At 47.1% G+C, this 12,516-nt stretch overlaps 1 protein-coding gene across 2 annotated transcripts; it reads right to left on the reverse strand.

Moving 5' to 3' along the window:
* Positions 1-444: 444 nt before the first annotated feature.
* On the reverse strand, positions 445-12,076 carry LOC136641885 (uncharacterized). 2 transcript variants are annotated; one of them, XM_066617979.1, is made up of 5 exons: positions 11,915-12,076; positions 9,264-9,370; positions 4,093-4,125; positions 2,823-3,497; positions 445-1,716 (listed from the first exon to the last, which is right to left on the reverse strand). In XM_066617979.1, the coding sequence occupies exons 2-5, from the start codon at positions 9,295-9,297 to the stop codon at positions 1,175-1,177; spliced, it is 1,284 nt and encodes a 427-aa protein (XP_066474076.1). In that variant the 5' UTR covers positions 9,298-9,370; positions 11,915-12,076; the 3' UTR covers positions 445-1,174. The 2 variants fall into 2 exon arrangements, with proteins under 2 accessions (XP_066474076.1, XP_066474075.1); XM_066617978.1 differs by having other exon boundaries at positions 9,264-9,376; positions 11,915-12,075.
* Positions 12,077-12,516: the final 440 nt, after the last annotated feature.

Here is a 12,516-nt window from a genome sequence, read left to right on the forward strand (position 1 = left end):
GTTGGTTTGAACTCAGTGCCTGCCACCACCATGTATGAAATGGAGCAAGCAAGGGATCCTAAGAGCACAAGGAGCATGTAAGTAAGAGGTGCGAGGCTCTGGCACTGCCCCACAGTCTGCCCTTTGGATGAACAGCTGTAGGGAGCTAAGTGGCAGGCCTGGGGAAGGTTCAGCCCTTTTCCTCTCAATGTCCCTCCCCCTGCCCCATGCATATACTTTAAATGTGACTGGGGTAGACCTCTATCTCTGACTCTCTCATAATAGCAATTAATTCTTCAACCAAATTTTCAGCTCAGATAAAATATGACTGATGGGGACCATGAAGAGGTTTACGGCTTCATTTCTGTGATGAGTGAATTCAGAAAAATTCATGGCCTCTCAACACACAGACACACAGGGGTCACTTATTGGAATGGGGGGAAAAAAGTGCTTCTGAACACAATGCAGATTTAACCTTGGAAAATTTATTGCCATGGGATGCTGTGATGACCACTAGCATAAATGGCTTTCTAAAAGAAAGAGAGAGATGCAGCAAGGATAGATCTCCTGGCAACTAGTCATTAGCACAGCCTCCATTTTCAAAGAGAATTCATTCATGGAACCTAATGCACAGACCCACCAAGAGGATGAATGCTGCCACTCCCCCCTCTGTGAGCTTTACTATGAAATCTAGGTAGCAATTCTTGAAAACAGAATGCTGAACTAGACCTAAGACCCATTTAGTCCAGGATGGCCATTCTTAAGACATCTGTATACTATCTAAGACACAGGGTTAAGTGATTTGGAACAACAGTGTAGTTTTATTACTCTTAAAAGATTACCTTCTTACAGGTACCTGGTAATGTGTTAAGTGTATTTAAAAACTTTTACATCAAAACACTGCATTCCTCTGGAAACGGGTTGAAAGGGAAACTAATGTCGGGATGCTAAAAAAAAAACCAAACACATAAAACCATAAGAATAAATCTAAATGTACACTGCTGGCAGCCATTTCCACAACGTCAAGTTGTGTAGACACACATTAACGTGGTGAAAACACATCTCTAACTAGGCAAGAAGAAAAGGTGGTAAGAAAAGCAATAACATATGTCGTTATAACAAGAACGAAGAACAGCGGGAGGGATGATTTTCACAACCAGACTACATAGGTAGCGGCCTCTCCTTTTCTGTGGTTTCATTTCATCCGCTTCCTGGGAGAGACGTCTCCGTTGCTGGTTGCTGACTGCTGAGAAGAGAACGCAAGGCTGGATGGGGAGGGGCACGGCATCTCTTGGCCGTTGGAGGATGTGCCAGCCGTGTGCATCATGCTCGGGCCTGGGAAATCGTAATACTGTGAAGGGTATGGAGGACTGTATGACGTTCTACCCCGTATGTCTTTCATAACTTCCAGTATGCCTTGCAGCACACTGGTCTGGCTACTCAACTGCTCCTTCAGAGTTTGATCGCTGGATTCCAGAGCACCTACAAGCCTGCCAATGTCCTCTGCGCTCTGTTCCATCTCGTCTTTGCGGGCAGCGAGATCCTCCTTGTAGGCACGCTCAAAAGAAGCCACCTCTTTGTGGGTGAGGTCGGACAGGGTCCGGACAAGTTCACTGGTGGCCTGGGAGGTGACTTCCATCAGCTCCTTCAAAGTATCCCCCCTCCGCTTTCTCTGCCTACAGCGAAGATTGCGCATCCTCTCTGCGGCGGTCAATGGCCGAGGGCGCAAATTTGGTGCTGAAAAGACAACAGAAAACAGTGCTAATAAACAATGCACAGTAACATTCAGCGGGCAGCGAATCTTGAAAGTGACAGAAGACTCACTAAAATGTACACACAGGCCAAATTCCACACCAAGATAACCCTAATTATGTGGAGAAACTAAATTCTGCACCCTGAATGCATTCGTTGAATCTCTGTGGATGGGCAGATGTGTACTTATTTTGAACAACTTATTCCATCAGTCATGGGAGAGGAAAAATTAGGCAGAGAAAAGAAGGCCAGTCCTCGACTGTTGGCCTTCCTTAGCCCTGTTTTGGCTTCTGAAATGTTAACACACCAGAATCATACATGTTTTCAAGCATTATCTTTACAGCTTAAAGGGGCGATCAACGTGACTCTATTTACATCCCAATCCTATGCCCTGGCAGCACAACAAGGTACAGCAGCATCAAAACGGCCACCACTGCATCTTGCGGGGCTAGGACAGCCACCAGAGTCTCGTGTACCCCTTGTCAAGCCCAGTACATGGCTCCAATGGGTTTCCTTGGAGCTGTGCCAGCTCTTGAGCTGGCACAGAACCGAGGAGGTCTGTGTAGGAAGCCACAGTTTGGGAGAAGGCATAGGATACGGCAGAAGCCTCTGCCGCTGTCTCTGCCCCCCTCCCGGACCTGATCTTCCTTCTTGCCCACTCTCCGGCCACCCCCTACCCCTGTAAGCCTCCCTATCACCTGGCAGGGATACTCACTGCCCAGGGCTCCAGCAATGCACACTCCTCCTGATGCTGAGGCCCAGCAGTGATTGGTGGTGCCCTCTCCACCAGCACTGCAGGCTCACCGCCAGCACCACTAACAGCACTTTTACAACGCCCAGTGCTGGAGGTGAGCCAGGAGTCAGCCTGATAGAATTGGGCCCTTAAATTCCCCTGGAAAGGAGAGCAGCACCCTAAAGATTCTCAGCCCTGACTACAATCATTTGCTCATCCCTCACAAACAAGAACACACCATTAATTAAATAACCTCTCCCTACCCCAAACCACCCAATGAGACCGCCGAGAAGCCCACAGGTGGCTGGAACATTATATCAAAGCCACCCCACATGCTGGAAATCCAAAGAAAACTCACCAGAGACTGAGTCAATGGATGGCAACGGATCTGTGGGAGTGCCAGGGCCAACACTGCCATCCATAGATAAATCGGAATTGGCCGCTGGAGATGCCACTTGGTTTTCCATATTGGCCTCACTCTGCTGGGAGCCTGCAGATTCAGGCAACAGTAAGCAGTCCCCATCTGGTTCTTCAAAAGTCCCCTTGTCACTCTTGCCCACAGAAGAGGGTGGCTCATACGCCGCATCCTGTGTTTCCCTGTGCTCCCGCCGCCGACGGTCCACAGGTGGCCGCGCGTTGCTCCCTGAAAGCCGCGGAACGACCAGATTTTGCTTGATGCACAGAAAGCGATTCAGTTCTTCGTAATATGGCCAGACGCGCCGCCCATGCCCAGCATTACTATTTCCATCCACTATCTCTTTGAAGCCACGGCGAAGCACCTTTGCCCGTTCGCGACACTGTTCCCAGTCCCTGTTGTACCCCCGAGCTCGCATCTCATCCGCTATCCACTGGAACTGTGCGACTGTGCGATAGTTTGATGCCAGGGCACTTTGCACAGCGTCGTCACCCCACACCTGGATGAAGGCCCGGGTTTCCTCGTCGGTCCAAACAGGTTGACGCCTTGATTTGGTGGCAGAGGAAGAGCCCTGCGAAGAAGCTGTCATCGTGCCGTGATTCGGCATTGGCACGGTCTCTGGAAGGGTATCAGACAACATGGTGTGCTCCGAGGATGACACGGCGATATTGGCAGGCAGGAAATTTTAAAATGGCAGCAGGAAACTTTGCAATGATTTGGGTGCAGTAAAGGGAGCACTAGTGGGGAGGGGCCGTAACAAAGAAGCTCCTAATGACAGAGCGCGGATAGAGAGACGGGACGCTCTGAACAATGCACTCTATGACCACGCTGGCAACTCCCCCGCTGAGACATGTGCATCTCACACAAACGTTACGAGAGACACGCATCTCACATCTTTGTTCCCGCAAGTTGGCCTGCAAAGAAAACACGTGTGACCTCAAGAAAATGACACGGGAGTCTGCATTCCGACATGCGAAAAAAGACGTGACAACGGTGCGATACACGTGTCTAGCGTAACGTGTGAAGCAGCCTTAAGATCCAGCCCGCCTTAATCTCTGCTCAATTTAAGCCCTCAACCAATGAATAGCTATTTTTAATAAATAAACCAAATTTTGCATAATAATACTCCAGTCACATAATCTCTGAAAGCCGATTTCTAGACACACCTGGCTTTAATCTGGCCTGACGGACATGCAGAAGAACAGTTACTCACCTGTGTAGCTGCCATCCGTTGAAATGTAGGCCGCTCGGGAAGGAAAAAAGAACAGACAAAATTAGAGGTGAAGGCTTCTAGACAGTGATGGGCAAGGTGAACATACTGGGGAAAATAATTCATCCTGAGGAAAGAGTAATCGGTTATTCAACTCACAGAATGCCCACCCTATAAAAGCTGAAAACATTCTCTCTCTATCTCTCATAAGAAGAGCCCAGCTGGATCAGGCCATAGGCCCATCTAGTCCAGCTTCCTGTATCTCACAGTGGCCCACCAAATGCCCCAGGGAGCACACAAGACAACAGACACAACCTGCGTCCTGGTGCCCTCCCCTGCATCTGGCAATCAGAGGCAGACACCCTCTACCTTGCACATACCTACCATGACTTGCAACCAGAAATTTGTCCAATTCCCTCTTAAAGGCATCTAGGCAAGATGCCATCACTACTTTCTGTGGCAAGGAGTTCCACAGACTAATTACATGCTGGGTAAATAAATATTTTCTTTTGTCTGTCCTAACTCTCCCAACACTCAATTTTAGTGGATGTCCCCTGGTTCTGGTGTTATGTGAGAGGGAAAAGAGCATCTCTTGATTCTCTCTATCCAGCCCCTGCATAATTTTGTATGTGTCAATCATGTCCCCCCTCAGGTGCCTCTTCTCTAGGCTGAAGAGGCCCAAACGTTGTAGCCTTTCCTCATAGGGATGATGCCCTAGTCCAGTAATCTTTTTGGTCACTCTCCTCTGCACCTTTTAAATTCCCACTATATTCTTTCTGAGATGTGGTAACCAGAACTCCTCTCAAAATGGAGGCTTGCCGGCTTCTTAGCAATCCACATTTTAAATACTCACCAAACAAGAACTTTGAAACCCAAGCAAACTAGTCAGGGTCTAGGCATCCCCAGAAACAAAGCTAAGTAGAAACCCAAAAGCTAAGCAGATACCCTCTTGCATGTCCTGCTCTCACTGAAGGCACACCTGGTTAGATTACGAGAGGGAGGCTCTCAGGACTGGCACGCAGCTTGTGGAACTCCTTTTCTCATCTGATCTGCCCAGCCCCCTTTCTGGCAAAATCACCTCCAAGAGGATTTTGTTCCAGGAGGCCATTTGACCTGCTTGTTGGATGATTCTGTGTTTTTTTAATGGTTGTCTTATTTTTACCATAATTTTTGTGACTGGATATTTCATCTATGGTTCATTTTTTTAAAATTGTCTTTTGATTGTGGCTTCAACACTGGTACCACCTGGAGTGGTTCTTTTTTAGAGCTCAACAAGTGCAACATAGATATTCTAAATAAACATTTTGTTTGGCTGAGCGGCCTCTGAAGCATGTCTCAGTCTAAAAGGGCACCTAGCTTCCTCCACCTCCTAACTGCAAGCAATTAAGTTTTGATGACTGAAAGCCAATCTCACACCACTCTCTTAATGAGGAAAATTATCATTAAGTACCACCCTGACTCCAAGTGTTTTGGATCCCTTGCCCCTTAAAGCAGTGACTTTCAACTTGTTTTAGTCTCATGGCACAAAGTACTAAAATTGTCAAGGCATACCATCAGGTTTTTGTCAATTGACAACATACACCATGCAGTTGGTGTGGGGCTTACATTCCCATTGGCCGTACTAACAAATGACCCTCCCCCAGACTTTCATGGCACACCTGCAGAACACTGATGGCACAGCAGTGTGCCATGGTACAGTGGTTGAAATTGGCTGCCTTAAAGGCAGCAGTTCCCAAACTTACTGCGACCATGGTGCCCTTCTTTCACAGCTCCCTGTTGCAGCAGCTGTCACGAGAGATCCTGCATTAGATCTCCCAATCTTGGTCTGGCCAAGATGGCAGCACCTGGGAGAACTGATAAGAAGAGGCTGCTAGGGACATTTTATGGCGTCCCAGTGAGTTTGCTATGGTGCCCCAAGGTGCTGTGGCACACAGTTTGGGAATCACTGCCTTAAAAGGAATAGGCATCTTTCCATAGTGACTGACACAGGCAAGGAAGTTCACCCATAAGCAAGAGGCTGTCTCTAGAACAAACAGGAACAGGACTGTAATGCTGAGGGGTGAAACAATTTTGTTTACTTTAATTAAATCTATGGACAAATACTGCCTACACACACACTCACTCTGGGAGTTCTTTGTGAAGGTACTTACCAAGGGCACACAGACTTATTTGCCTGAGAGCTTAAACTGAACTGTGTGCACCCTGCAAAGTGTGTAGAAAAACAACAGCTGAGAAAACCCCGCAGACCCCAAAAGATGAAGTGTTTCAAACTATGGCCAATAACTGCCACTGTTATTAAATGACTGTGTTTCTGGTTTTACCTTTATCAAAGGATAGGGTTCCAAGTTGTAAGCATGCCCAGTTGAAATAAGGCAAGAAGCTGCATGCTGCTGGGGTAGGAGGTGGAAGAATGATAATAAAGGTGAGACAGAATCTTGCCAGTCAAGAGTATCATTTGCTGTAAGCAAGGGAGAGTTAACCGTGGAGACTGATACTTGTTGTCAGGCAAGATCCCGCGATAAGAAAGCCTTGAGGGCTGGAAAGAAACAAGTGAAATCAAACGGTTTTAACCATAATCTTTGATGGGCATTTAGGCCCTGGTTTAAAAATACCTCTAAATGAGGCTCTGGCTATCTGAACCTCAGGCGGGGCTCTCTGACACTGTTGAGTGGATGCCAGATGACCAAGAGCCCCCTTGCCTTGATTTAGCTATATAGATTAATCTTTCTGTGACAATTACTTTTGATACGTTTTGAGAATTAAGAAAATCTTTTTACACAGCTTTTTTTTTTTCCTTTACTGGGAATAAAGTCAAAGCAACTTTGGTGCTGGAAAAAAAGAGAATGCAGCATGATTCATCATCAGGTGCTCAATGAGGCGATGCGTGAAATTAGACGTCTCAAGGGATGCAGACAAGGCGCAAACATTTCCTGGTAAGCAAGAAGCCAGGGGCAGCAGTAGGGGAAGGAAGCGTGAAGGCCACAAACATGGAGTCCCAAAGAGGGGTGCTGAAGAGCCTGAAATATTCAGTAATCTCAAAAACCAGGAAGCCACTTGACTTTATGCTCACTGTGTAACTTTATGGATTCTTGTGAGAACCTCCCCTCCCCAAGCTATTGGGCAGGTTGCAACAAGCTCAACAGAGGTGGTAGCAACCTGCTGGCTGAGACAGGGGCACCACTAAACTCTGCCTTGGGTCTTATGGAAGATTCAGCTTATTGAAACTGTATCTCTCAAGGGCCTTTTTCTTGTTCAATCCAGCCCCCATACAAAAAACATATACTGCGGTATCACATGAGAAAGTGACATTCACTGTATTCCGTCAGGCAAAGAAATGGGCTTGATTGACTCCAATATTTCTCTTAGGTGCTTTTCTGGCCGAGTAATGGCTAGGCAGACATGGCTAAGAGTAACACTGCATCAGAAGCTGGAACGTTTTCCACTCACAGTCCATAATTGTGTGGTCAAGTGGTGGAGCGAGAGTTTAAAGTCCAGTAGATTTCATCTAATGCCATCTAATAATAGTAGTTATCCCTGCTAACTGGGTAAGAGGTCCTTTTTCAAGCAGGTGCTCCTCTTTTTAGCAGGGGGAGAGTAACTGGCCCTCCTCACCCCAGCAGTGTCTTTTCTAGTGGCTGCTTGCTGGTGTTCTTTGGCATCTTTTTAGATTGTGAGCCCTTTTGGGACAGGGAGCCATTAGTTATTTGATTTTCTCTGCAAACCGCTTTGTGAACTTTTTGTTGAAAAGCAGTATATAAACACTGTTGTTAATAATAATAATAATAATAATAATAATAATAAACAGACAAATCTGTGGCAGGGCAAGGGAGCAGCAGGGCAATCTGTGGTAGGGCAAGGGAGGATATGGACCTAGACAAGTTAGCTGGATGTAGAAGGATTAGAAGACCAGGACCATGTCTCTACTTGACACTAATACAATGGAATCTGTGGAACTCCTTGCCACAGGAAGTTGTGATGGCATCTTGCCTAGATGCCTTTAAGAGGAGATTGGACGAATTTCTGGAGGAAAAAGTTCATCATGGGTTACAGGTCATGGCAGGTATATGCAAGCTCCTGGTTTTAGAGGTAGGCTGCCTCCAAATGCCAGGTGCAGGGGAGGGCACCAGGACACAGATTGTGCTGTTGTCTTGTGTGCTGCCTGAAGCATTTTGTGGGCCACTGTGAGTAACAGGAAGCTGGACTAGATGGGCCTTTGGCCTGATCCAGCAGGGCTCTTCTTATGTTCTTATGAAAGAAGCCTTACTTATGCTTCAGACCAGCGGTGGCCATTGCTGTGCAACAGAAAAGCGGTTCCCATTCAGACCACATCTTTCCGTTCCACCTGGGCTCCACATGTAGTCCTCCTCAATTGGGAGACAGAGACGCTCTGGGCAGCCACTTCTGCTGCTTGGGGTCCCAGAAGGCTACACAACAGGAAGTCCAGGCAGATACAACTGCCCAGGGCATCCCTGTTCCCTGATTGAGGAGGACTACATGCAGTGCCTGGGTGGAACATGAAGGTCTGCTCACCAGGTGGACAGATTCATTCAAACCCCAGATCCAGCCCCCGGACCAGGGTTCAAGCAGCCCTGCTTCAGACAATATGATAGAACTGCTGTGCTGTTGCTAGTATACAATTTGTGTTACTGCACAGTTCCCACTATCACCTCTATCTGTATTATCACTGAACACATTCACATGGTTCTAATTCAGGGAATCAGATGCACTGTATCAAGCACCCAACAGTGGCAGAATATTTTGAAATGCATCCCTTGCCAGTCTACATGTCTGACAGGGATCATTTAAGACTAAAAACAGGTCACGTAACCCATATGACTGGCTTTCCCATTTCATAGAAAGTTCTCGCCTCTTCCATCAGGAATATTTTCTCTACAAAATAGCAAGTTGTTTGCTAGAGCACTGCCCCAGAGTATAGGGAAAGCTGCCATGGGAATGTATCCTGAGGACTGTCCCGAAAACTCAAGAGTTATGCAGGAAATAAGAGCAGGAAAGAGAAATTGCTCCAGGACAATCTGAGCCTATTGGAAGGGTGGCTCATATTTGTGACAAGCTGTTATAGTGCAAGTCCCACATCTGCTGTGGAAACAATTCTTAAAAAAAAAAAAATCAACTAAGTCATGGAAACTTCACACTGAAAGAGAAGAGATCCTTACCAAGGGAAGCCATATCCTCGCCATTTTCCTCCATGATCTCTCTTGAAGCTCCTTTTCAGATTTTCCCCCCTACACTTGTAGCCAAATTCTCAAAAAGTAATCAACACCTGTAACTGACAACAGAAAACGCCAGTCAATCTCGACTGCCACGGCCACCAAACAGAAACCATAGTTGGGGGGGGGGGGCATAAATAAATGCCATAAACTCTGAGAGAAAATCAAGTGTAGGCAGGCATGGGGAATCCTCTCATTTTGACATAAACATGAAGACAAAAAGCACTGATGCGCCTAAGAAACTAAGCCTGCAATCATATGTATTCTTACCTGGGAGCAAACCACACAGAACCAAGGAGGACAGACTGCTGAGTAAACATGCCTAGGACTGAGTAGTAATTGGTTTAATGTGGCAAAATCTTCAGCAGGGTGTTGCCTGTTAAAGTTCCTACCATAACAAACAAGTTCACCTCTGCTGACAGTCAAATTGGTGAGCTAACTGGCACCTATCAACACACAAGTTCTATTTAACATACAACATACAACAAACCTTTATTAGGCATATAGTTTTACAACTAATATCTCCAAACAGTCATGTATGAAGGTATATATTAAAAGAGAGATAGGAAATAAGAGTTAAAACACACCAGTTTGCTTACACAGTTACTCCAAGTTGCTTAGAACCAGCAAACTTAGCCCGCTTCAAGTTGCTCACATGTAGAAAATTAGCAACTGGAAGGGTCATAGATTCAAATTCACCTGCCAGCAAAAGTTGTAAAGAGGTGATCTCAGAGAGACCTTTTTTGTTTCCAGATAATGAGGGGAGATACTGGTCTCTGAGCACCTGAATAAAAGCACAATGCAGAACAATGTGTGGAAGAGAGCATACCGCTCTGAGGCCACAACTGCAAAATCGTTCTTCCTTCGGGGCATTTCTAAACCTACCAAGTAGGTCATTAGAAGGCAACATAAAGCATAAAGCCCTCCTTTCAAAGGGGCACTCTAAGAAGGACAGGTATTTTGGTTGTAGACCAAAGGTATTGTTAAGATGGAAATTTAGGGGTGAACATTTTTTTTTTGTGCTGCAGCCAAAATCTCTCACCTTTCTATGTCTATTAGTCTTGTTATCAAGTTCTATTTATTAGTAATACAGTAAATGCTTGAGTGCTAATTTCTTAAAATGCAGGTATTCACAAGTGGTGGTATTAATACATGCTTAAACTGTTACAAAACAAAATACCCAACACTGTATATGGCACCAAGTTTGAAAGAATTAATAAATGGGAGAAGCAAGAAGGATGAAAAGAATGGCAAGCTGGTTAAATTTAACTTCTTCTGTAGAACAGAATTCTGAAACCAACAATACAAAGTTTAGGCCAAGATGCACTCTTGGCCCCAATTAATTTAAGTGTCTGAACTACAGAGTCTCAGGGCCCAATCCTAACCTACTTTCCAGCACCGGTGCAGCTGCAATGAGGCCTTGAGGTAAGGGAACAAATGCTTCCATACCTTGAGGAGGCCTTCTGTGACTGCCCCACCACCACAGGGTGCAGCACATGCCCCATTGGCACAGCTGCACCAGCAGTGGAAAACTGGATAGGATTTGACCCTCACCCACTGCAATAACTTAACTTGTTCTTTTCCTCTCACTACTACAGACAGATACACTGTAACTATTTTCTTCCTTGCCACCAACTCCATAGGCAGGCAGGGTAACCAACCCATGATCTCTCCACCACAACACTCCACATACAACTTGGGTGTCCTAAGTTGGTCAGGGCTCCCCTGGCTGGTTTCTGCCAGCCAGGGAGCCACAGCTCACCGTTTAAGAACCTAACTTCTTTTCCCCTCACTACTACAGATATACTGTAACTATTTTCTTCCTTGCCATCAAGGCAGGCAGCCAAATCATGATCTCTCCACCACAACGCTCCACGTACAAGCTGGGTGTCATCAGGCTGATCAAGCAGATCTGACCGAGGGGTTGCAAGGATCCCTGAGATTCATGCACGAAGCCTTTCAAACCCTTGTGATTGTGACAGCATCAGGAGATCATCTGTTTGGCAACCAGTGATTTTTGTCCGCTCAACTATGGTGAGGCCACAACGGGGTACATTACATGTGCATGTGTGACTCTGATGCCATGGCAGGCGAAATCCTTGCAGCGGCTGTTATGACTCATCCCCTCCCACAGAGTCAACTTCCCCCCACGCTAGGGGAGGAAGAAAAAGAGGTGCCACCAAAATACCGGAAGTGGGTGCTAAGCTACAAAAGCCAGACCCCCCCCTCTTTCTTTCTTTCTTTCTTTCTTTCTTTCTTTCTTTCTTTCTTTCTTTCTTTCTTTCAGTGCATTGTTTCACAAGATCTGGTTCTTGTGTAGAGCAGCCTCTCCACTTACCTTGTCAATTTCAGTCCAGGAAGAGCTGCAGAGTCAATACACTTTTGACATGCACTCCTCCTACCCTGCCTCCATGTTCACCCTCAATCCACCCTGGGGCACCCAGGCTCCTCCCAAGGAGACAAAGGGGAACTCCCACGGGGCCTCTTTGGGTGCCCTTTTCTTAAGCATTCACCCACTCCCTCCCTTCCCCCCCATTACCCCAGACCACCCTCCAACCCCACCCCATTTCCTGCCCTGGGTGGGGGATCAAACTTACCTGGAAGAATCTCCACCTGGCCAACTCTGAGGGGTGGCAGAGCCTGGAGCTGGATCTGACCCCAGGCAGACAATCAGTCTCCCCCCTCTTCTTCTTCTTCTTCTTCTTCCTCCTCCTCCTCTTCCTCCTCCTCCTCCAGCAGCCACAGGGGGAGCAGAGCCCAGCCTCCTCTGCTTGCAACAAACCCCAATATGGTGGCTGGTGCTGAGACCGGATGCAGTCGAGGATGGAGGCCTGGGAACAAAGAGAGAGAAGCGGAGGGGACCTTTCCTGCCCGAGGATCAGAGCCCTCTGCTGGTCACAGCCCGGGAGAAGCGGCGGGGCTCTCCCCGGCTCCCCCCGCCCGGGAGCTGGAAGGCTTCATTGTGACACACGCGGCTGCAGGTCCTTCGCCAGGCAGGCGATCCAGCAAGCGACTGTGAGCCCAAGCCTAGGCAAGTCTACTCAGAAGTAAGTCCCATTATAGTCAATGAGGCTTACTCCCAGGAAAGTGTGGATAGGATTGCAGCCTGTGTGTGTGTGATGCTTGTTTGCAAGCCAAAACAAAAAGGGTTTTCCAAAAGCGTCTGTTGCAAGCCCAGAGTCCGGATCCTAGAGGTGGG

Source organism: Tiliqua scincoides, chromosome 2 (genome assembly GCF_035046505.1).
Source record: "Tiliqua scincoides isolate rTilSci1 chromosome 2, rTilSci1.hap2, whole genome shotgun sequence".
NCBI classification, from domain to species: Eukaryota; Metazoa; Chordata; class Lepidosauria; order Squamata; family Scincidae; genus Tiliqua; species Tiliqua scincoides.

What these genes read in the sequence shown, in the direction of transcription:
- LOC136641885 (XM_066617979.1), bottom strand. Translation starts at nt 9,297, where the DNA reads ATGGAGGAAAATGGCGAGGATATGGCTTCCCTTG. An exon ending in CGAGGATATGGCTTCCCTTG is followed by an intron (nt 4,126 to 9,263) that starts GTAAGGATCTCT and finishes TTCCTTCCCGAG; the next exon opens with CGGCCTACATTTCAACGGAT. An exon ending in ATCCATTGACTCAGTCTCTG is followed by an intron (nt 1,717 to 2,822) that starts GTGAGTTTTCTT and finishes TTGTCTTTTCAG; the next exon opens with CACCAAATTTGCGCCCTCGG.